General features: G+C 44.8%; 1 protein-coding gene across 3 annotated transcripts in view; it reads left to right on the forward strand.

Moving 5' to 3' along the window:
• The window catches only part of ARHGEF28 (Rho guanine nucleotide exchange factor 28), a 277,359-nt gene that overhangs the window by 93,670 nt on the left and 160,313 nt on the right, over positions 1–23,376 (forward strand). For all 3 annotated transcript variants that reach the window (XM_029057848.1, XM_029057863.2, XM_029057856.2), the window contains 2 exons: positions 3,516–3,663; positions 9,351–9,644. In XM_029057848.1, the coding sequence (XP_028913681.1) occupies positions 3,516–3,663; positions 9,351–9,644 (442 nt within the window). The remainder of the gene's footprint in view (positions 1–3,515; positions 3,664–9,350; positions 9,645–23,376) is intronic.

Genomic DNA, 23,376 nt, shown 5'->3' on the forward strand with positions numbered 1-23,376 from the left:
CAGTCATGTTGGACATTTGTTATTGTTTTCTGCTTTTTCAGATCCCTTTCCTGTAGTTTTTGAAGCTATTGTATGGTGGATTTTTCTTGGCTCCTTGCTCTCAATTGATTATAAAAAAAAAAAGGATAGGTCTCTCTGGGAATTGAAGGTGGCTTTCGAGCACGCAATCAGAATAAAAAATTCTAACTTAAGCTCGGAAACAAGCCAAAGAAACCTATAAGGCATAAGAAAAAACATTGCGGGGGAATTTTGAAATTGAGTTTATACATGTTACACAGGGTTAGATAGTTGGATTTCAAGAGATTAAAGAGTCGCGTGGCTTTTGGAAAGATGCTGAATCTGATTTTGTTTTTGTTCTCGTGGCTGGGTCGTGTTTGGTTTAAAGTTTACTACTTGCCTTGAATTACCCCGACCTATATCAGTTGAAGAGTGAGATTTGTGCAGTTAGCAACCTGGTTTCATGCCTCTTTCCAATCTTTACTTCCCTCTAAATCAGAATAAAGGGATGAGGAAATTGCTGAATATGAGTTTGTGTTTGGTTCAGGCAAGTGCCAAAAAGCTCAGGCTCCTCTCTTCACCTGACTAGCTTCTCTTTGGAGCCTCGCCAGGTTGTCACCCTTTCCACCACTTTCCCTCCAATTCCTCAGTTCCCACAGGTGCTCCTGCTTCTTCCCCACCCTGGGAGTCCTCCCATTCCCCGAGGGCTCTGCTCTGTGAGGATATATGTGGCTGAGGGGAGGGAGAGTTCCCCAATCACTTGCTAGGATGGACAGGCAGGTTCATCCATCTTTCTTTTTCTCCAACTCCTGCCTGTTGATTTGACTTCCTCCAGTTTTCTCCTGGCAATTTATTGGTGCTTTGCCTGTTTGTTGCCTCTATTTATTGAATGCTAATTCCTAGAAGCATCTCAAGTTTCCAGGGTGGGTGCTTCTGACCCTTAAATCCTTGTAGGTTAACTTGGCATGGAGTAGCCTATAGTTATTATTTCTATTTTTTTAGTGGCTTTTGTTAAATGTTTACTAATGTGCCAGACACTGTACTAAGTGTTGGAATAAATACACCCTAATCAGGTTGGACACAGTTCTTGTCCCATGTGGGGCTCACAGTTTTAGTCTTCATTTTATGGGTGAGGGAACTGAGGCATGGAGAAGGGAAGTGACTTTCCCAAGGTGTCAAAGCAGACATGTGGCAGAGGCGAGATTAGAGCCCAGATCCTTCTGACCTCCCGGCTCATACTCCTTCCCTTAGGCTGTGCTGCTTCTCAGAGTAGTTGTAGCATGAATTGAGGACCAACTGGGTGCAGTACAGTGTAGTAGGTGCTTGGGAAATACAGAATAAGGAGGGACACATTCTCTGCCTATAAGGAGCTTGCACTCTAATGGGGTGGCAAACATCAAAACACAACTAAAGTGGTCAAAATCAAAGTGGACACATAGGCATTAGTACTGAGGAGGCTATAAATATTAGTTCAGAAGGGTTAAAATTAGTTGAAGGGATGATTTGCCTCAGGATACTGGAAAATTAATTGGGTTAAGTTTGTTGATGGAGGCAGAATTTTAGGAGAGATTGAATGTGGAGTAAGTTGTGGTCTGTATGACTTGGGGAGGGAGGAGTTCCAAGCCAGGAGACCAGCGTGAGTGAGGAGATGGAAGTCAATGATAATAATAATAATTGTGATATTTGTTCAATGCTTTCTGAGTGCCAAACCCCATACTAAGCTCTGGGGTAAATACAGCATCATCAGGTCCCACATGGGGCTCACAGTCTAAGTAGGAGGGAGAACAGATATCGAATCTTTATTTTGCAGATGAGGGAAGTGAGTCCCAGAGAAGTGACTTGCCCAAGGTCACCCAGCTGGTAAAGTGGTGGGACCGGGATTAGAACCCTGGTCCTCTGACTCCCAGGCCTGTACTCTTTCCACTAGGCTATGCCACCTCTAAGCAAGATAAAGTATAGGGGGAATGGAGAGAGCAAGCTGGGGAATAATGGGAGAAGAGAGCAGATAGGTAAGGTGGGACCAGGTGGCGGAGAGCCAAATTTTTGTTTGATGCGGGGAGCCGGTGGAGGAGAGGAGAGATGTGGGCTGAGCAGACTTTGGGAAAATTATCCAAACAGCAACATGTAGTTCAGATTGGAACGGGAAGAAAAGAAGGTCACACAGGATTAGAAAGTTTGTACTAACTCAAAGAAGAGGGAGTCTCGGAGTGGTGAATTTAGGGACATTAGCCAATAGGAGAGCGGTGAAAGGAAGTAAGGAATAAATCTCTATTGGTTTCCCTTTCCGCATGGAGCAGAAACTCCTGAACATTAGTTTAAAGCTCTCAATCAGTTCCCTCCCTCTTATCTGTTGTGCTCTCCCAAGCACTTGGTAGAGTTCTCTGCACATAGTTAGTGCTCCATAAATACTATCGATTGATTGTCAGTTCCCTTCGCCCACTTTAGAGCCCTAGCTCACACTCTTAGTTCTTCCCAAGTTCACCTCACTGTTTCCTGTTTCTGACTCTGATCCCTTACACTCACTTCCTCCTGTCCGGAATTTCCTCCCTCTTCGAATTGGCCAGTTCATTCTTCATTTCTTCCCATCTTCAAAGCCCTTCTGATTCCCACCTCCAGGAGTCCTTCCCTGCCCATCTTCTTGCTCATGTCCACTCAACTACCACCCTAAACACTTACATTTATATGCTTTCCATTAACACTTGGGCATATTCTTGACTTTCATGTTGACTTGCATTCATTCAATGATTTAACCTTCTGTACTTCTGCAGTCAAAAGCAGTAGCCTTTCTTTCTATCTCCATCTCCCAATTAGGTATGAATAATTTGGGTCTGTCCACTTAGAGCGTAAACTCGTTGAATGCAGGGTCTGTCTCTTATTCAGTGGCATTTTCCCAGCACAGTGCTCTGCAAAAAACAGACTCAGTAAGTATTACTGGTGAACTGATTGGTGGGAAATGTGAGCCTTTTAAATACTCAGAAATGTCTTGTATAGGCAGTGTTGCCTAGTGGAAAGAGCATGGACCTGAGAGTCAGAGAACCTGGGTTCTAATCCTGGCTCTGCCACTTACCTGCTGGGTGACTTTGGGCAAATCTCTCAACTTCTCTGTGCCTCAGTTTCCCTATTTGCAAAATGGGGATTTTTCTTCCTCCTACGTAGACTTTGAACCCCACTGGGACCTGAAGATGTATCTACTCCAATGCTTACTATGGTGCTTGGCAAATAGTAAGTGCTTAATGACCACTGTCATTACCCTGGCTTACAATTTGGACCATCATTCCCTGCAAGAAGCTTTCTTTCTGTGCAGGAGACTACACAGGAAGCAGATGTAAAAATCACCCACCCATATATAAATTGCCCATCTCCCAGAAATATGATTTTGGGGCAGAGCATAAGTAATGTTTAAACTAGGACACTGGAGATCGAATATTGTTAATGGAATTTTTAGCTTTAGGAACATTTTGTTGGCAATTGAGCTAGACAAGAATGTATAAATCTACAATAACTTATTCTCTTTTCAGGGGCAGGTGACTGTGTTTGCAAAGTTTGGCAAAAATGTTTATCTACCTAAGGATGCTGAATTTTACTTTATTTATAATGGGTCCCATCAGAGACATGTAATGTTTGCACACCGCGTGGGCAATAATATTCTTCAGTCCACGGTTCCAGGTAAGCACTGTTTTTTTTTTACTTCTATCTTTCTCTTTTCTTTTTTTCTTGGCATCATTTATTTATGTATGTATGTATGTATGTATTTATTTATTTATTTATATTTCTTATATTCATGTGTGTCTTGCTGACTAGACTGTAAACTCCTTATGGGCAGGGAATGTGTCTACCTAATCTGTTGTTATTCTCCCAAGTGCTTAGTTCAGTGCTCTGCACACAGTAAGTGCCCAATAAATATGACTAATGGAAAGAGCATGGGACTGGAAGTCAAGACACCTGGGTTATAACCTAGGCTCTGCCACTGGCCTGCTGTGTGATCCTGGGACGATCATGTAACCTTTCTGAGTTTCTCATTTTTCTCAACTGTAAAAATCTATCTGATCTACCCTATCCCTATCCCTCCTCTTAGACTGGGCATCTTGTGTGGGACAGGTCCATGTCCACCCTGATTTTCTGTATCTGCCTCTGGGCTCAGCTCAGTGCTTCAGCATGTAGGAAGTGCTTAATAACTACCATAATTATGGTATTCTTTTTGTACTCTTTGTGCTGAGGAAATATTTCTGCCGATGTTTTCCTCTCCTGCAGGAAGCACCATAGAGAAAAGGGTGATGCTTTAACCTGAAGGGCTAGGAAGAGTGCTCAGGACCCTACTTTTTAAGAATAGTCTGACTTTTGATTTGATTCAGAATACTAGCCTTAAAGCTAATTTCTGGGCCCACGAGATAAGCAGGGTCAGTCCTAGAAGCAACTCTGAAAAGCAGCTCTGAAACAGTGAGGGAGAAGTGCAGCAGCAGTATGGCTTAGTAGGAAGAGCCCAGAACTGGCAGTCAGGAGACCTGGGTTCTATCCCTAGCTCCATCATTTGCCTGCTGTGTGCTCTCAGCACATAACTTCTCGGTGCCTTAGTTTCTTCTTCTGTAAAATGGGGATAAATTGCCTGTTCTCCTCCAGCCTTTTGTATCTTAATGTAATTACTGTTGAATTCTGTAAAACACTTATTCTGTAGTCCCTGCCCTCATGGGGTGCTAGGTCTACGAGTGCAGTATTGCTACTGTTGTGCCCTGGGTCCCCAGCTGGGATTTTTCCTAATTCCCTCATCACTCTCTTTGATCCTTTCCTTTATTTTCTTCTTTATTTTTTAATGGTAATTGTCAGGTGCTTACTGTGTTCTTGACACTGTGTCTGTATTGCGTACTGCACTAGGCGCTGGGGTAGATACAAGCTAATCAGGTTTAAAAGCAGTCCATGTCCCACATGGGCCTCACAGTCATCACCCCCTTTTTATGGATGAGGTAGCTGAGGCACAGAGAAGTGAAGTGACTTGCCAAATTATTGCTCTCATAATATCCCGACTGGATTATTGTGTCAGCCTCCTCTCAGATCTCCCTTCCTCCTGTCTCTCCCCACTCTATTCTTCATTCCGCTGCCCGGATCATCTTCATATGGAAACGCTCTGGGCACGTCACTCTCCTCCTCAAAAACCTCCAGTGGTTGCCCATCAACCTTTGCATGAAACAAACACTCCTCACTCTTGGCTTCAAAGCTCTCTATCACCTTGCCCCCTCCTACCTCTCCTCCCTTCTCTCTTTCTACTGCCCACCCCGTACACTCCGCTCCTCTGCCACTCACCTCCTCACTGTCCCCCGTTCACACCTATCCCGCCATCGACCCCTGGCCCACATCCTACCACTCTCCTGGTCATGTCCCTCCTCACATCCACCAAACTAACTCTCTTCCCCTCTTCAAAGCCCTACTGAAAGCTCACCTCCTTCAAGAGGGCTTCCCAGACTGAGCCCCCCTTTCCCTCTCCTCCCCCCTCTCCTCCCCTCCCCCCCACCCTCTGCTCCTCCCCTTCCCTCTTCCCTGCCCCTCAGCACTGTGCTCATTTGTATATATTATTACCCTATTTATTTTGTTAATGAGGTGTACATCCCCTTGATTCTATTTATCTTGATGATATTTTCTTGTTTTTGTTTTGTTCTGTTTTGCTTTGCTGTCTGCTTCCCCCATTTAGGCTGTGAGCCCATCATTGGGCAGGGATTATCTCTATCTGTTGCCGACTTGTACATTCCAAGTGCTTAGTACAGTGCTCTACACATAGTAAGCGCTCAATAAATATTATTGAATGAATGAATGAATGAAAGTCACACAGCAGACAAGTGAATGGAGCCAGAATTAGAATCCAGGTTTTTCTGACTCCCAGGCCTGACTCTATCCACTAGGCCATGCTGGTTTTCCTCCTGCTATCATGTCTGGTGGACTATACTTCCTCCTTCTCTGCATACTTCTGGTTCCTTCTTCTCCTCCTTCTTGCTCCTCCTTTCTCTTCTTCTTCTTCTCTGCCTTCTTCTCCTTCTCACACCCCTCCTGTTCTTGTAAAAATTGTAAAAATATTTACAATTAGAGGTGTTTGTGAGATATGTCTTCTATGACTTTTTTCCTAAAATCCTTCAATGGCTGCTCAAACTTGACTGTCAGCTCTTTGAGGGCAGGGACCATTTATTTCCACTGTTACCCTATTATTTTGCCAACACAGGTGGATATAAGTATTGAGTCCAATTTTCTCATTATTTTGAAGGTGCAGAGGTCGAGTATCTGGATTGGAGATAGCAAAACTGCTGTGAACTTGAGCAGAACAGTAATTAGCCTCAATTAGCCAAAGGCACTCTCCAGAGCTTAACTTTCAAATGTGGGCCCCACCTTGGGAACAGAGGTGGGGCAAGAAGAGTGGGCACTCTGAAATGACTTGCTTTGAGAATTCAGCTCGGAATGCTTTCTAAATGTGGGATGCCATATAGGTCATATAAAAGATGTGACCTCTTAGCATTCAACATTCCCATAAGACCATCTGAATAACTACGGAACGTTTCCTTTTATGGTTTTGTGCAGCCTGGTTCTTTAAGGCCTTGGCTGTTTCCCCGGATTATTTGCTGGGATTCCCGCGATATCAGAGAAGTGGCTTTTGGGGCGTGGCGTGGGAAGAGTATGGGATTTTAAGGGCATAGGGACTCCTGGACCGGAAGCGCTAAGGGATGTTTTATGTGAAGGGACATTCAGGGTCAGGAGCAAGGGGTAAGGAATCGTGTGATGAGACCTCTCTTCTGAGCCCCCCGCTCTCAACTCCAGTCCAAATTTGGAGGTGTGAACAAGACCTGACCCAGTGGGGCGTGGGATCCAGGGCAGTATGTGCATTCAGGGGCCTGTCAGTTTGGAGAGCGGATATTTCACTCTTAGGTTTCTCCTTCCCTCCTCTCCCTTCCCCAACCAACCCAAGGGGCTCTGCCATCTTCCAGGCCTTAAAACCTCCCCACACTCAACTCCCTGGGGGCAGGGAATGTGTCTGTTTGTTGTTGTAGTGTACTCTCCCAAGTGCTTACTTCAGTGCTTTGCACACAGTAAGGGCTCAGTAAATACGATTGAATAATTGATTGTGTTTTGCAGGCAGATGCGCCCTCCTTCCTCTGCAGCCAGCCCCCTGGAGTTCCCTCCCTCACTGGGAAGATGCAATGGCCCAGAACGACTCTGGGGTGGCGATGTCTGTGTTCTCTGGGAACCCTGCACCGCATTGTGCTGTCACTTAGGCCACCTCCATAAGGCTCGATCAAGTGAAATGTAGAAAAAGAAAATGATTCCCATTCAGGGCACTCAACATGTAGCAGAGAGGTGACTAGGAAAGGCCAGGAGAGGGTAGGCTGGGACAGGAAGGGAGTAAGCAGTGCTGCTGCTGGTGATGATGACCACAATTCTTCTAAGGCATGAAGACTTTCCTCAGCCTCTAAATGGTCCCTTGGTGGGCTGAGAGAATTAGTGCCTCACTCGCCATCAAGGAAAACTTTGGGCTTTGGAAGAACTGGAATCAGTAGAACATCATAGGAGGACCCTCATGATGATAATGGAGGCTTATCATCATAGTATTAATTGAGCAGTTACTTTGTGCAGAGCACTGTATAATAAGCACTTGGGAGAGTACAATACAACCGTTGGTAGTCACATTCCGTGCTCAGAACAAGCTTACAGTCTACAAGGGGAGACAGACGTTAATGTAAAGAAATAATTTATAAAGCTCCATCAGGAGTGATGGATCATCTTTGGTCTTGAGACTCCGGGATTGGGCACTTATGTGGAGGAATGGATTATAGTGATTAGTGGTTTGTGCAGCACCTTACATACTCAGTCGAGGCTCGGTCCCGAGGCTTCAGGACTGAGAAACCCAGAGGAGGGGCTGATTGACTGCTTTGCTCATTGCCACTCGCTCTCTCGTCCATGCCAGAGGTTTTCCTCCTGGAATCCAAAATGGAGTAAGCTTGTTGTGGGCAGGGAATGTGTCTATTTATTGTCATATTATGTATTCTCCCAAGCACTTAGTATAGTGCTCTGCACGCAGTAAGTGTGCAATAAATATGATTGAATGAATGGGCAAGCCCAAGGGCATTTATTACATGCCTTCTGTGTGGGAGCACTGTACTAAGCTCTGGGGGGAGTACAGTAGAATCAGGAGATACGACTCCTGGCCTTAAGGAGCTGATAGTCTAGTACATGCTCTCGTCCCTGATGACACTTCTTGGAACTGGAAAGGCTAATAATTTTCAAACCAGGAAGCCCTGAAAGAAAAGTCAATATAACTTTGGTTTTAGCTGCCTTGGCCCAAGCTCTCAAACAGCATTAATAGTTGGCAAGATTCTCTTGCCACTTCGTATCTCTATAGCACCCTCCCCGTGCCAAGGGCAGTGTCTGCTCAAGTAACAGAGCTGGTGATCATGGTCACTGGGGCTTGTTGATGTTCATACTCCTGGTCCGGTGGAAAGAGCCCAACTCTGGGAATCAGGAGACCCGAGTTCTAAGTTCCGGCTTTGCCTCTTCGGGCTGTGCCAAGAGAGGGGAAGGATCCTGACTGAAGAACAATAATAATAATGTTGATATTTGTTAAGTGCTTACTATGTGCCGAGCACTGTTCTAAGCGCTGGGGTAGACACAGGGGAATCAGGATGTCCCACGTGGGGCTCACAGTCTTAATCCCCATTTTACAGATGAGGTAACTGAGGCACAGAGAAGTTAAGTGACTTGCCCACAGTCACACAGCTGACAAGTGGCAGAGCTGGGATTCAAACTCATGACCTCTGACTTCAAAGCCCGTGCTCTTTCCACAATGAGCCACGCTGCCTAAATACAATGCTTGGAACATAGTAAGGGCTTAACAAATGCAATTTTTAAAAAACTACCTTCAGTAGTTCTTGGAGATAGGCTCAGAGGGAATCCTGAAAAATAATGGCCTAAAAATGTGGGTGGCTATGACCCCAGAGGCTTCTGGGTCCTAGTGCTGTGGTACAGTATTAGCACTCTGCTGTGGTCACTTCATCCATGAATGGCTCTGGCAAGTAAAAAACCTGCCCTTAGGTTTGCTCGTTGCATTTTGTGTCCCAGCGGGAGCCCGCCCGTTAGGGATGAGAAAGAGGGAGTGGTGTTGAGCAAAGCCATAGCACTTGAATCAGTCCTTCTGCTGGGTTTCTCAGTCCCAAGTCTCAGAACCGAGCCTCGCCCTCTGTTCCGGATAGGAGATTCCGTCGTTGTCATGGAACTCTAGATCCTCAAACCTGCGTCATTTCTCAGAGTCACAAAAAGAGGGTGTTCTGACTCCTGTGGCCTTCAAGGGATTCATCTGTCTGCCAATCTCCCCTTCCTCCTTCCAGGTCACGAGTTTCGGGAAATGGTGCTGGTGTCCGTGTGCCTCTACTCGGATGGGTATTCACCCGTGACCATGGGCTGCTGCTCTGTGACCTATGTGGACAACGTGGCTTGTGTGCTGTCTCGTCTCCTCATGAGCCAAGTAGGCTGCTTGACCTCGAGGAGCCATCAGACTCTCCTCGGCCAGTTTGGCCTGACGGTAAAGGACCTGTGTGACTTGGAGGAGGACCTGGTGATGGCTGTTGCCCACGTGGAGTTGCCGCCCATGTGGAGCATGCTGGGAAATTCCTCAGCCGAAGGTAGGTCTTCCTGTCCAACCCATCCGCTGGCTCTCTTATAGCTGATGTCCACGGCCTTCTGGGAGATAGGTTTTGCTGAAGGAAAGGCACAGTAAGGCCTTAGGTTTTGTGGACAGTATCACTCTCTGCTTAAGAGATTGTGTCATATGTGTCGTCCCAACCCCCAACCCTCAAGACAACAGGCTATTGTACCTCAATCTCCCCTAAACTTAATCTCTCACAGGGAAGATATTCTGCCCAACGACAAGGTGGAATCAAGGTTTTGGCCAGATTGAGAGATTGTTAACAGGTGAAAGCCCTCATAGTGAAACATTCAGAAAACATGCAGCCGTACAGGAAATGTAACCATGATGTTTACAAGTGTCAATTTTTTAATCTCAGTATCCCCAGCAGGGATGTTTAATTTACACCCACTCTGGGAATGAATCCTCTGGTTGCTGTGTCACACTGGGCCGTGGAAGACCAAGTCCTGAATGTTTCAAAAGCCTGGGCCATTATGCATGTGCAGGGCTTGATTCCTTCCATTTGCAATCATATTTATTGAGCGCCTACTAAATGCCTGGTAAAGTATGCAGAATTGTACTGCTCCCTGCCCTCAGGTAACTGACACTGTAGCTGAGGAGATGGACATTATGGTCAATTACAGATTAGAGGAAGTAATAAGAGCATGTAAGATCTGAAAATAAGGGCTGCTGGGGTTGGAAGTACTTAAGTACTTGGGTTGGGTGAAAGGGAGATAAAGTGGGGAGTTTGGATCCCACTAGACTGTAAACTTCTTGCCGGCAGGCATCGATGTCTGTTTCCTCCGTGGTACTCTCCCTAGCACTTAGTACAGTGTTCAACAGATGGTAGATGCTCAATGAACACTATTAATTAAATAATTAGAAATTAAATTCCAACCCAGTGTCTGGAGTTGATAGGATTTTAAGTAACCTACCACTAAGGAGGCAAATTTGGGATTTAACTATTCTGTGCTTTATCTGAAATTTTGGAGAGACTATGTCTGCAAAATGTGTTGCAAACTTTTCGCTGCTAGGATGACTTCCATAATTTGACTTCGACTCCCCTGTGTGCTCTAAGTCCATTAGAGCTTGTCAGTATTTCTAGGACAGTCTCTCTTCCGTAGAGTGGAAGCTTCATGTTTGGGGGGTAATGAATCATGCACTTCTGTACTTCTCAAACATAGAGTCCAGGACTTTGCATTCAGTAGACAATAAATAATTGCAGCACTTCCAAAACTACAGAGACACAGAGCCCCAAATTGGTTCTCTTTTGAAGAGAACCATATCGAAGGCAAAACCCTTGAGGAACTCACTCCCTTTTCCTCCCCCTCCCCAACACAGTTGCTGTGTGTGTATGTGTATGTGCGTGTGTGCGCGCGCACGTGTGTGCGCATGCACACACTTGTACTCTCTTTGGAAAATATCTCAACAATTATTGATAGAGTGGGACAAGATTTAACAAAGCAATCTCTCTTGGAGAAAGAATCCAAGAATCCATTGGGAGAAGCAACACAGTCTAGTGGAAAGAGTATGAGTTTGAGAGTCAGAGGACCGGAGTCCAATCCTGGCTCTGCCACTTGTCTGCTGTGTGACCTTGGGTAAGTCACTTAACTTCTCTGAACCTCAGTTCCCATATCTGTAAAATGTGGATTAAGACAGTGAACCCTAAGTGGAGACATAGACTGTGTCCAACTTTCATCTCTCCCAGTGCTTAGTGTAGTGTCTGGCTCATAGTAAGCACTTAACAAATGCCATTTAAAAAAAAAAATCCTTGAGACTTGTCCAGGGGAAACTTCCTCTGTGTATTATCAACAGCTGTTCTTCCCACTCAGCCCTTGTCAAGTCTTGCCCCTCAGACTTTTCTCCCCTAGTCTTACACTCAACAGGCTCGACCAGTTCCTATCCCTCTCCCTTCCCTAAAGTCCCTGACCTGACCAGTCCTCGGACAAAATCACTTGAAGTCTGGGGCTCTAGACTACAAAGCCTCCTTAAGCTTCTGATCTGGAGGAGGAGGAGGATGAGGAGGAGGCAAGTTTGTGTCCAGCCTCCTCCTGGTAAAACAGTCTCTCCTTTGCCAGGGTGAGCTGCAAAAATCTCAAAAATCTCAGATGCAGATTCCCCTGCTACTGTTCCTCTGAGATTTTTGAGGACAGCCAAAGCTAAATATGCTTTTTGGGTTTACTGCTCTATATCGGGGTGTTCAGCCTCCCATTCAGAAGGCAGCATGGCTTAGTGGAGAGAGCACGGTCCTAGGAGCCGGGATGACCTGGGTTCTAATCCCAGCTTTGCCACTTGTCTGCTGTGACCTTGGACAAGTCACTTCAGTTCTCTCTACTTCAGTTTCCTCAGCTGTAAAATAGGGATACCTGTTCTCCTTCCTACTTAGACTGTGAGCCCCATGTGGGAAAGGGACTGTGTCTGACCTAATTAACTCGAGATCTCCATTCTTTTCATGACTCTGCTGCCTCTCAGTTTTTCCTGTGAAAATTATTTGCAGAATGGAGAATGTGGGATGATATTTCTTTTCTTAAAAAGTCTGAATTGTGAGATGAGAGAGAAAGAGCATAGCAGTTTCCAGAGATTTAACTGGGTCTTACTTGGATGGAAGTAAATATTTTTTTTCCCTAGGTTCTGTATCAATTGATCATTTACTGAGTGCTTACTGTGTGGAGAGCACTGTACTAAGCACTTGGGAGAGTTCAGTATAACAAAAACGTTCCCTGCCCACCCAAGCTTAATATAACTAAATTATGGATAGAGACATAAATGCTGTGGGGCTGAGGTCAGGGGGGTGAATAAAGGGAGAAAATCAGGGCGATGCAGAAGGGAGTGGAAGAAAAGGAAATGGAGACCTAGTCAGGGAAGGCCTCTAGGAGGAGATGTTCATTCAATAGTGTTTATTGAACGCTTACTATGTGCAGAGCAATGTACTAAGTGCTTGGAATGTACAAATCAGTAACAGATATAGACAGTCCCTGCCCTTTGATGGGCTTACAGTCTAATCGGGGGAGACAGACAGACAAGAACAATGGCAATAAATAGAATCAAGGGGAAGAACATCTCATTAAAACAATAGCAAATAAATAGAATCAAGGTGATGTGCTTTCAATAAGGCTTTGAAGGTGGGGAGAGTAATTGTCAGTTGGATGCGAAGAGGCAGGGCGTTCCAGCCCAGAGGCCGGACGGGGCAAGAGGTCAGTGGCAAGATAGGTGAGATCAAGGCAAGGTACAGTGAGTAGGTTAGTATTAGAGGAGAGAAGTTTGAGGGCTGGGTTGTTGTAGGAAAGTAGCAAGATGAGGTAGGAGGGGGCAAGGTGATTGAGTGTTTTAAAGCCTATGGTAGGGAGTTTCTGTTTAATATGGAGCTGGATGGGCAACCCCTGGAGTTTGAAAGATGGCCTGAATGTTTTCGGAGAAAAGCAATGAGGGCAGCAGAGTGAAATATGGACTGGAGAGGGCAGAGCCAAGTGGCCGGGAGTCAGCAAAGAGGCTGATGAGCAATGTGGCCTAGTGGAAAGAGCGCGGGTTTGGGAGTCACAGATCATGGGTTCTAATCCCGGCTCCTCCACTTAGCTGTGTGACTTTGGGCAAGTTACTTGACTTCTCTGTGCCTCAGTTACCTCATCTGTAAAATGGAGATTAAGACTGTGAGCCCTTGTGGGACAACCTGGCTACCTTGTGTCAACCCCCCAGCGCTTAGAACACTGCTTTGCACATAGTAAGCGTTTAACAAATACCATTGTAATTATTATTATTAACTCAGGTGGAATAAGATGAGTGCTTGGATTAACATGGTAGCAGTCTGCATCATCCAAACTAAGAGGTGGGACAAGTTGGGTCAGATCAAGGAGTCCCGAATTAACCATGTCCTGCCCCCAGACAAAGTACTGAGCCTGAGGATGGATGCCTATCTACTTGTTTTGTTTTGTTGTCTATCTCCCCCTTCTAGACCGTGAGCCTGTTGTTGAGTAGGGATTGTCTCTATCTGCTGCCGAGTTGTACTTTCCAAGCCCTTAGTACAGTGCTCTGCACACAATAAGTGCTCAATAAATATTATTGAGTGAATGAATGAATGAACTGGTGACCCAGGGACCTTGGTTTCTCAGTTTATACAGGATGTTTTGGGAGCCACTCTGTAGATGGTGTTATAATAGCAGTAATAGCGTGTATTGAGCACCTACTGAGGCCACTGCACTGCAGTAAGCCCTTGGCAGGAAAGACAAGACCCATTCCCTGCTCCCAGAGAACTTACACTCTAAGGTGGGGAGGCAAACAAATACAAGCGGTAGAAACAGAATGTGGAAAATTGAAGGTCCTGACTGTACATACAGACCTACCCAAGGGGGTGAGGATGGGCAAAAATCAGTACTTCACTGCGAGACAGAAGTCCGTACTCCAGACATCACCAAGCCAGGGGGGTTGGGCCAGGCCTTGTACAACGGCAGCCGCTCCCACCCCGCTGGGCTTCTATTGCCGTTCTCGGACGTAGCACCGTCCAGCTTGGGGAGGTGGGCTGGCTTCCTCCTCCTTGCTGTCCCAAGACAGGAGCAGCTGTCTTCTATTTATAACGACCGGGGACGGCAATGCGTGGGTGTGAGAGTGTGGGGCTGTCTTCATTCATTCGCTCAGGGGTGAATGTACAACATGAAGTGGCCGCCGCCACTAAACATTTTAAGGACTTGACCCCTCTCTGCTGTTCCCAGGCAGGGTCCAGATGTGCCGATGAGTCGTGTGTGTGTGTGTGAGAGAGAGAGAGAGAGCCAGTTTTCTGATAGCGGAGGGGCTCTGCTTCTGCTGGACTTCCCACCCCAACCAAAGCAAGCCTGTTGCTGTAGTATGCACCTAACCACTCTGCATGTAGGTCATTTATTCCTCAGCCCTTATGTACCTATGCATTTTTATTGTTAGATATCTTCAGATACATTCAGTGATCTATTCAGCCAATTTTTCTATCTGGCTTTATCCTTCTTCTTCCTCCTGACCCCTCTCTCCCTCTCTATGATTCACTTTTAGCCCAGAAATGTCTAACCATGGGAGAGAAGGCAGAGGAAGCCAAGAGGGCCGAGTTGAAGGAAGGAAGATCAGGGGTGCTGGTTCATCCTGTCCCTTTGTGAAGGTCTCAAACCCCAGAAGTAGCTTTCAAGATAAGGAACAAGACTGTCCTGCGGCTGTGCCCAGAGTTGGTTCGGCTAAACTAAGTTGTTTACCTCGTCCACGGCCCCCTGCCCTCTGGTCGAGGACTGTCGGGGCTGGAGATTTGAGTGAAGTGGGCTTTGTGCAGGCTGGCAGGAGACTGAACTGCAGGCCTCTGGAAGTGGGCCCAGACCCTTGGCTCTTCCCATTCTCTGGTAAACTCCACCAATCCCCCAGGGGAAGTGGGATGGAGGAGGGGAGAAGGCATTTCCTGGAAGACTGGCAGGCAGAGATACCAGGAAGATAAGGCTAAGTTCTGGGCACACTCTCACATGGGTGGGTGCCTCTGTGTATGTGTACTCCCAAATACACATCTGACATGCAGGGAGCCATATGTGCACTCAGGACCGGCAAATAGATGCTTGCCTTTTTTACATTTTTAAAATATTTAAGTACTGGTATTTAAGTACTTACTATGTATTAAGTATGGGGTAGATAATAATAGTAATAACAACAATTATGGTATTTGTTAAGCACTTACTCTGTGCCAGGCACTGTACTAAGCGCTGGGGTGGATACAAGCAAATCGGGTTGGACAAGGTCCCTGTCCCAGGTGGGGCTCACAGTGTCAAATTCCCATTTTACAGATGAAGTAACTGAGGCCCAGAGAAGTGAAGTGACTTGCCCAAGGTCACACAGCAGATAAGTGGCAGAGGTAGGATTAGAATCCAAGTCCTTTGGACTCACAGGCCCTTGCTTTGTCCACTAATGATGCTACATCTCCATGTGTGTGCACGCCCACAGTACATATGTATATCTCTGTAATTTATTTATTTATTCGTATTGTCTCCCCCTCTAGCCTGTGAGCTTGTTGCAGGCAGGGAATGTGTCTGTTATAGTGTAATCTCCCAGTCACCTAGTACAGTGCTTTGCACACAGTAAGTGCACAGTAAATACGATTGAATATGCAACAGACATTCAGGGACACATGCAGTTATGCACAACAGAGGCATGCAGAGAGACGTGCATGCATACAGAAGAGAAGTGCAGGGAGATAGGTATGCATGTGAAACATGCAGAGAGGTGTGTGCAGATACACATAAGGAGGTGCACACACAACAGACCCTCAGGGAGAGGCATGCATGCCCGTGCGGGAAGCCATGCACACATTGGGATATGAACACTTCTAGAAAGGCAGGGAGACATTAAAGGCGGAAGACCAGACTGAAACTTACAAATCAGAACACTTCAAGGTAAGCTTTCTCCTCAAGTATTTTTTTTCTTTTCAAAACATTCACAGAAAGAAAAATCTGAGACTAAGAATCGCGCTTGCCCAATGATGCAAAATGCAGTTCTCTGTTGGGGCGGTGAGAACCCCTGCGCTAGAGCATGCAGTAGTGTCACCTGCTCAGCAGAGCTCAGCTGAGGTTGCTGGAGTGGGTTGCCTCAGTGGCACATTGAAAATGGAGGAGGAGGGGGTGAAGAGTTGGAGATGGAGTCTGGGTAATCCCAGCTGGTTCATACTAGATTTCTAATCACTGTCAACATATTGTAAATATTGTCCTTGTGCATGTTCAGTGTAGTTAACTTCTTTGGGCCTCAGTTCCCTCATGTGTAAAATGGGGATTAAGACTGTGAGCCTCATGTGGGACAACCTGATTATTCTGTATCTACCCCAGGGCTTAGAACAGTGCTCTGCACATAGTAAGCACTTAAAAAATACCAACAGTATTATTATTATTAGTTCATTTGATTAATGTTAAACATATACACTTTAAATATGTACTTTTAGTACATAATGTACATTTATTTTCAAGGACATTATAACAGTGGTTTAAAAAAAAACAGATTAACCCTTGTTGGGAGTTTTCTGACAAGCACTCAGCCTTTTAAAAAATCTAGGTATTCGTGGAAACAATAAATGTATTCCTCATGCTTTCAGTGGATAATCCAATCTAACAGTCTACAATTGTGAGACCCTAACCATAATGAAACGTTGTACTTTTGTTCCATAAAGCTTAAACCAGGCATTCAAAGACTAATTCATGCTATTTCATTGTATATCACCTCTTGTTAGGAAAGACGGAGATGCATATAAAGAAAATGGAGGCATAGAAAACTGCACTATGAGAATGGTGGAATCATAATACCAAGCTAGTTATGGTGTCAAGTGCTTTCTGTATGCTAGGTACTCTGCTAAATGCTGGGATAAATACAAAATGAGCAACAATTTAATGCAAGGGAAGAATTGTCTCATGGAACAATCAGAGTGAATTATGTATGAAAGCTTACAAAATTCAAAAGTCCAAAATAACGGTGTTTAAAAGAAGTGGCTTCAGTAGTGCTTGGGAGGTGTAGCTCTCAATGTCCTTACTAACAAACCAGACTAACAGTCAATCAGTTGATCAATAAATAGTATTTATTGAGCACTTATGTGAAGAGCACTGTAATAAGCATGTGGGAGAGTACAACAGAGTCAGTGAAAATGTTCCCTGCTCATAATGAGCTTACAGTTTAGAGCAAAGTCTACAATCCCCAGTCCAAAGCCAGCTTCTTGCATTCCAGCCAAGGACTTTGCCTAATAACTTCTTACCATTTTTTTTTTTTTTTTGCCAGAGGATGGACCTGTCTCCCTACACCTGTATTTAGGCATCATATCTATCTCCCGTGCCTAAAATGAAAGTTACTTGAGGGCAAGATCTGTTCTTTAAAGATAGGAGCCTGTGCCTCCAGTGGACATTTGTTATTTATTGGTGCTCATTTGACTTCCTCTTGCATTTCCTACCAGTGGATATTTGTCACTGATTGGTGCTCATGTTGACTTCCTCTTGCATTTTCTGCCAAACCTAAGATGGGCTTCATTTCAGTTCTAGTAAAATCTGGTCACATTCTTGTATCGGGAAGGCATCAGAAATGGTAAAACTGACAGGATCGCAAGGAAAAAGGCATGAGAGCACATGAAACAAAGCAGCCTCACCGTGGCTCCGCAGCTAAAAGATCATTATTCCCAGTGAAACTTAATTATGGGTTGTGCCAAAGGAAATAACCCAGGCCTTGATTTAATTTTCTTCCATGACTAAAATTGAATTTATACTTCATAAAAACTGTGCATTCACCTCTTCTGGGAATAGCGCTCATGGTCACAGGATGCTATTGCAGCAATTCAGAAGTGCTTTTTACATAGTCTTTTCGATGATAGTGTGATAGATAATTTGTGTTCAATGTTGCATTGCATTTATGTTTGCCTTTTGTTGGCTCAAGTCCTTTCTGCAGACCTTGGCTTCATTTTGCCTAAAAGATTTAGGATTAAAATATCTAGTGCATCTAACATGTCCAGAGAAGCTGCCATTTGAGAAATCAAATCAAATATGAACATTTATAATTGCAAGATAATTCAAATTACTCCTGATATATCTTAGTCGTTAGAGCACGGGCCTGGGAGTCAGAATGACCTGAGTTCTAATCCTGGCTCCTCCATGTCTCTGCTCTACAACCTTGGGCAAGTCGCTTCACTTCTCTGTGCCTCAGTTACCTTATCTGTAAAATGGGGATTGAGACCATGAGCCCCAGGTGGGACGTGGCCTGTGTCCAATTTAGTTTGTATCAGTCCCAGAGTTTAGTACAGTGTCTGGCACATAATAAGTGCTTAAGAAATACCACAAAAAAACTTACACCTATTTCTTACATTTTTGCATCACTCATTTGTATTCTGCAGCTCTGTTCCCAAGTTCTCGCCGACCGTTTCACCACCTAAAATATTTCTACGTAAACACTTCTTGGGTGGAAGGCATTATGTGGTGGGCGATCTAAGGCAAGCCACCCTCCATGTTAAGAGAGCTATAAGATACTTTTATATGTTTCAGGAAAAAGGTAGGAGCCAAGGATTCATTCTGAGAAACATTGTGTTAACGTCATTTCTGCTCAAACAAGTAGGATTTTTGAAAGAACTGATTCTTAGATGGTGAGCCCCCCCCAAGGGAAAGGGACCAAAACTAAGGCCTACCTTTGCATTCTCTGCCAGTGTTTAGTACAGTGCCCTACACATCAGTAAATGCTTAATAAATACTGTAACAGTTGTAACAGTGAGTCCATCTCTAGACTGTAAGCACAGTGTGGGCAGGGAATATTTCTACCAACTCTGATATATTGTTATATTGTATTCTCCCAGGTGCTTAAGTGCTTAGTAAATATGATTGGATGATTGATAAATGGATTAGGAAGTCAGGTGTTTTGAAGATACTCCTATCATTGATATGTTTTGTTACACAGTCCCAATTTATTATACCCTCCAATATCAGATTGTTATGCCCTTAAACCTCATTGCTATTTATCATCGTCAATGACATTTGAGTATTTACTGTGTACAGAGCACTGTACTAAGTGCTTGGAGAACATCTAACAGAGTTGGTAGACACTTTCCCTGCCCATGTACTCTGTCAAATCCTTTAAGGTTGCCGAAACACAAAGTACAGTTTGGTACAGTCCAGGAAGGCTGGGAAGCTTAACAATATCACACTTTGACCTATGCCATGTTCATGCCCACGGCTACCTAATGGAAAGAGTGTGGGCCTGGGAGTTAGAGGCCCAGGGTTCTAGCACCTGCTCTATCACTGTGTTATCTTGGGCAAGTCACTTAACTCCTCTGTGCCTCTGCTTCCCCATCTGTAAAATGTGGAATAACCTTCCTGTTTTCCCTCCTACTTGGACTGTGTCAGACCTGATTATCTTGCATCTACCCCAGTGCTTAGCAGTGCTTGGCCCATAGTAGGCTCTTAACAAATACCCTGATTATTATTCCCCTTGTGCCACCTTGTGGATTGAATATCAGAACAGACTTGCATTGTAGGAAGAACTTCCTCCGATTTTGCAATTGCATTCTATGCACATCATAATGTTGATATTTGTTAAGCGCTTACTATGTGCAGAGCACTGTTCTAAGCGCTGGGGTAGACACAGGGGAATCAGGTTGTCCCACATGGGGCTCACAGTCTTAGTCCCCATTTTACAGATGAGGGAACTGAGGCACAGAGAAGTTAAGTGACTTGCCCACAGTCACACAGCTGACAAGTGGCAGAGCTGGGATTCGAACTCATGACCTCTGACTCCAAAGCCCATGCTCTTTCCACTGAGCCACGTAATGGCAACCTATGCCTTAGCAGACCTGATCACACATAAGAAGGTGACTATGCTTTAATAAGAGTGTGATTTAAGCTGTTTTTATTAGGCAAAGTCAATGATCTGAAATACACCCCAAAGGACTGGTTCAGCATATTGCTGGGAGGTTCAAAGAACTAATAATAATAGTAATTATGGTACTTATTAAGCACTTACTATGTGCCAAGCACTTGTTTAAGCACTGAGGTAGATAAAAGTCCGTTTGGACACAGTCTTTGTCCCACATGGGACTCAGTCTTCATCTCCATTTTACAGATGAGTTAACAGGCCCAGAGAAGTGAAGTAATTTGCCCAAGATCACTCAGTGGACAAGTGGTGGAGCTGGGATTAGAACCCAGTTCCTTCTGACTTCCAAGCCTATGCTCTATCCACTAAGCCATGCTGCTTCTAGAGGGAAGCCACTAGAGGAAAATGCAATGCACTGGCTGGTGAAGCTTTTATAAGATGAGGCTGAAATATTTGAGCCACCTGGAGAGGTGGATGACAGCCTTCACCTTAACTACAGTCTGTCCCCAGAGGACAGATTGGCCGGGATGGTAGGTTTTAGGGTTAGGAGGGTGTATCGATCCAAAGGTCTAACGATAGCTATTTATTAAAATGTAAGTGATCCGTTTCATGGACTTGTTTTGGCTGGATGCCTAGTCTGGCTCATCTCAGGCCTCCCATGAGGACAAGTGCAGATGAGTATGGCTAAAAAGTGCCAACTGTTGGAACGGGGCTGAAAAGACCCACCTCTGGGTACTCCTGCCGTTGAGTTCTCTGAAGTCTGCTTGCGTGCCACTCCTGAACCCTCTCCTTCAGAATCCCCTTCCATGCTGCTTTCTTTCAGACTGTAAGCTTGTGGTGGGCAATGTCATATTGTTATATTGTACTCTCCCAAGTGCTTAGTATAGTACACAGTATGAGCTCAATGAATACTACTGACTGACTGACTTTCCCCCACTTTATTAGCCAGTGGGCATATTGGAATTTTATCGGCCATGTACCCATACATCCAATTCCCTTCTAACAAGGGGTTGCGTTCTTCAAAATAGCTCCATTAAGGGAACACTCCAGCTGCATTGTTATTGTTTCCAGCGCTGCACTCAGACCATTTCTTCCAGCACCACAGCATGCTGTACTGAAACAGTCTGATGTCAGACAAATGCTCCCTAATTCCCTATCTGCCTTCTGACTAAATTGTGTAGTGAAAACACAGGTTACGGACAAACTAGAGCGTACCCACTCCTGGAGGTCTAGACCCAGATCTTAAAGTGAGGCTTGGACCAGGGGATGTCAACAAGAGATCGGCAGAGAGAGCAGGGTGGTGTTTTGTCAGAAGAGAACAGCGACCAAGGAGAGCAGTAAGAGAAACTTGCAGGAAGGAAAGGAAAACTGGGGTAAATAATAAGAAATGCAGGGGTTCTCTACCTGAATGAAGAAGACTGCATATTCTATTTCTAATAGTCATGAATAAAGCTCTTCAGGCTAAACCCAAGGCACTTAAGTGCCCTGGTTAACCTTGTTCTTGGCTGAGGTTGGGATTTTAAAACTAGATTTTGTCTCTTATGGAGAGGAGTACGTAGCAATGTTTCTCATATTAGAATCACTGTAGTTTTCAGTTCTGTACGAAATGTTCCTCCATGGACTGCTAATGGAAATTTTGTTCAACCTTAATTGTCTTGTCCTTCACTAAATTTCCTATTGTAGAAACTCCTTTCAACCTGGCAGGATGTGCAGACTGTGTTTGAATTTCACACAGAGCATTAAAATGGACTTCAAAAAGAAAAGGAAGAGAGCCCCTTAGGGCTGTTAGTTTGAACATTCTGTGAGGGATTCCCTGAGGTTCTAGATTGTTCCTTAGTCACATAGCCAAGAGAACCATCGACCTCAAGCAAAATCTTCTTAAGGAAGGAAAACAGGAAGGAAGAGGAAAAAGAAGAAACAGCATCATCAGGTGCTGCAAATATTAAACATAATATAACAAGTGTTCTAATCCCAGTTCTGCCACTTGTCTGCTATGTGACCTTGAGTAAGTAACTTAAACTCTCTGTGCCTCAGCTACGTCACCTATAAAGTGGAGATTAAATCCTCCTCCCTCTGATTTGATTGTGAGCCTCATGTGGTTCACGGACTGTGTCCAACCTGACTATCTTGTTTCTACTCAGTGCTTAGTACATATAGTAAGTGCTTACCCCGTAACATGAAAACACAGGTACTGCCTTTTTTGCGCAAAGTGGTCTGGGCTGTATGTTCTGCGTAGTTTTTTTTTCAGCCACGTATGCACTTGCACTTAGAGAAGCAGCATGGCTTGGTGGAAAGATCCCAGGCTTGGGAGTCAGAGGTCATGAGTTCGAATCTTGGCTCTGCCACTTGTCAGCTCTGTGACTGTGGGCAAGTCACTTAACTTCTCTGTGCCTCAGTTACCTCATCTGTAAAATGGGATCAACTGTGAGCCTCAAATGGGTCAACCTGATTACTCTGTATCTACCCCAGCGCTTAGAACAGTGCTCTGCACATTGTAAGCGCTTAACAAATACCAACATTATTATTGTTATTATTACTTGCAGATGAATTTCACCATCAGTGGTATTTTCTAATATGAAAGGCAGCTGATAATTAAAGTAATAGTGCTATTCGTTTAGAGCTTACTATGTGCCTAACATTGTGCTGCTAGGGTAGTTGTGCAGTCAAGAATCAGTCACAGTCCCTATCCCATATAGGGTTCATAGTCTAAGGGGACTCTGTAAAATTGGGATAAAGTTGATTTTCAATCTCTCATGGAATGGGGACTTTGTCTAATCTGATAGTCTGGATCCACCCTAGTGCTCTGTACTTAATAGATACCAAAATGATCATTTAATTACTATTAAGTAATTGTGGTATTAAGCTCTCACAATGAATCTAAGCCCTGTGATTAGCTCTGGGGTAGGCTCCAGATAGATTAGTCACAGGTCTCTGTCCCACCAGATCACACAGTGTGAGTGTAATGTATCATCCCCATTTTACAGAAGAAGAAACCGAGTCCCAGAGAAGGGTTAAGTGCCTTACTTGAGGCCACATATAGGGTAAAGTGGCTAAGCGGGGACTAAAACCGTAGCCTTTTGACTCCCAATTTTATACTTTTTCCATTAGGCCATGTTACCTCCCTATTACGTGAACATATGCCCACCAGTGCCAACTTCTCCCTTTGATTGTGGGGATGAGGACAGGGAGGGGACAGGCTTTTAAAGAGTCTTTTGGATCTTTTCAGCCCTGATTGGAAACTCTCAGATCCGGTAGGAGAGCTGGGATGAGCGAGTCTGGGAGTCTGACTTCAAGAACTATGGGACTGATCTCCTCCATCAAATGGCGTACCAATGACGGTGACCTCTTGAGATAGCCTTTCAATGGCCGCTTGACTCTTCTCACATTACAGTCGAGGCTTGACTGGTCCTCTCCAG

This window comes from Ornithorhynchus anatinus, chromosome 1, assembly GCF_004115215.2.
Source record: "Ornithorhynchus anatinus isolate Pmale09 chromosome 1, mOrnAna1.pri.v4, whole genome shotgun sequence".
Lineage (NCBI taxonomy): Eukaryota > Metazoa > Chordata > Mammalia > Monotremata > Ornithorhynchidae > Ornithorhynchus > Ornithorhynchus anatinus.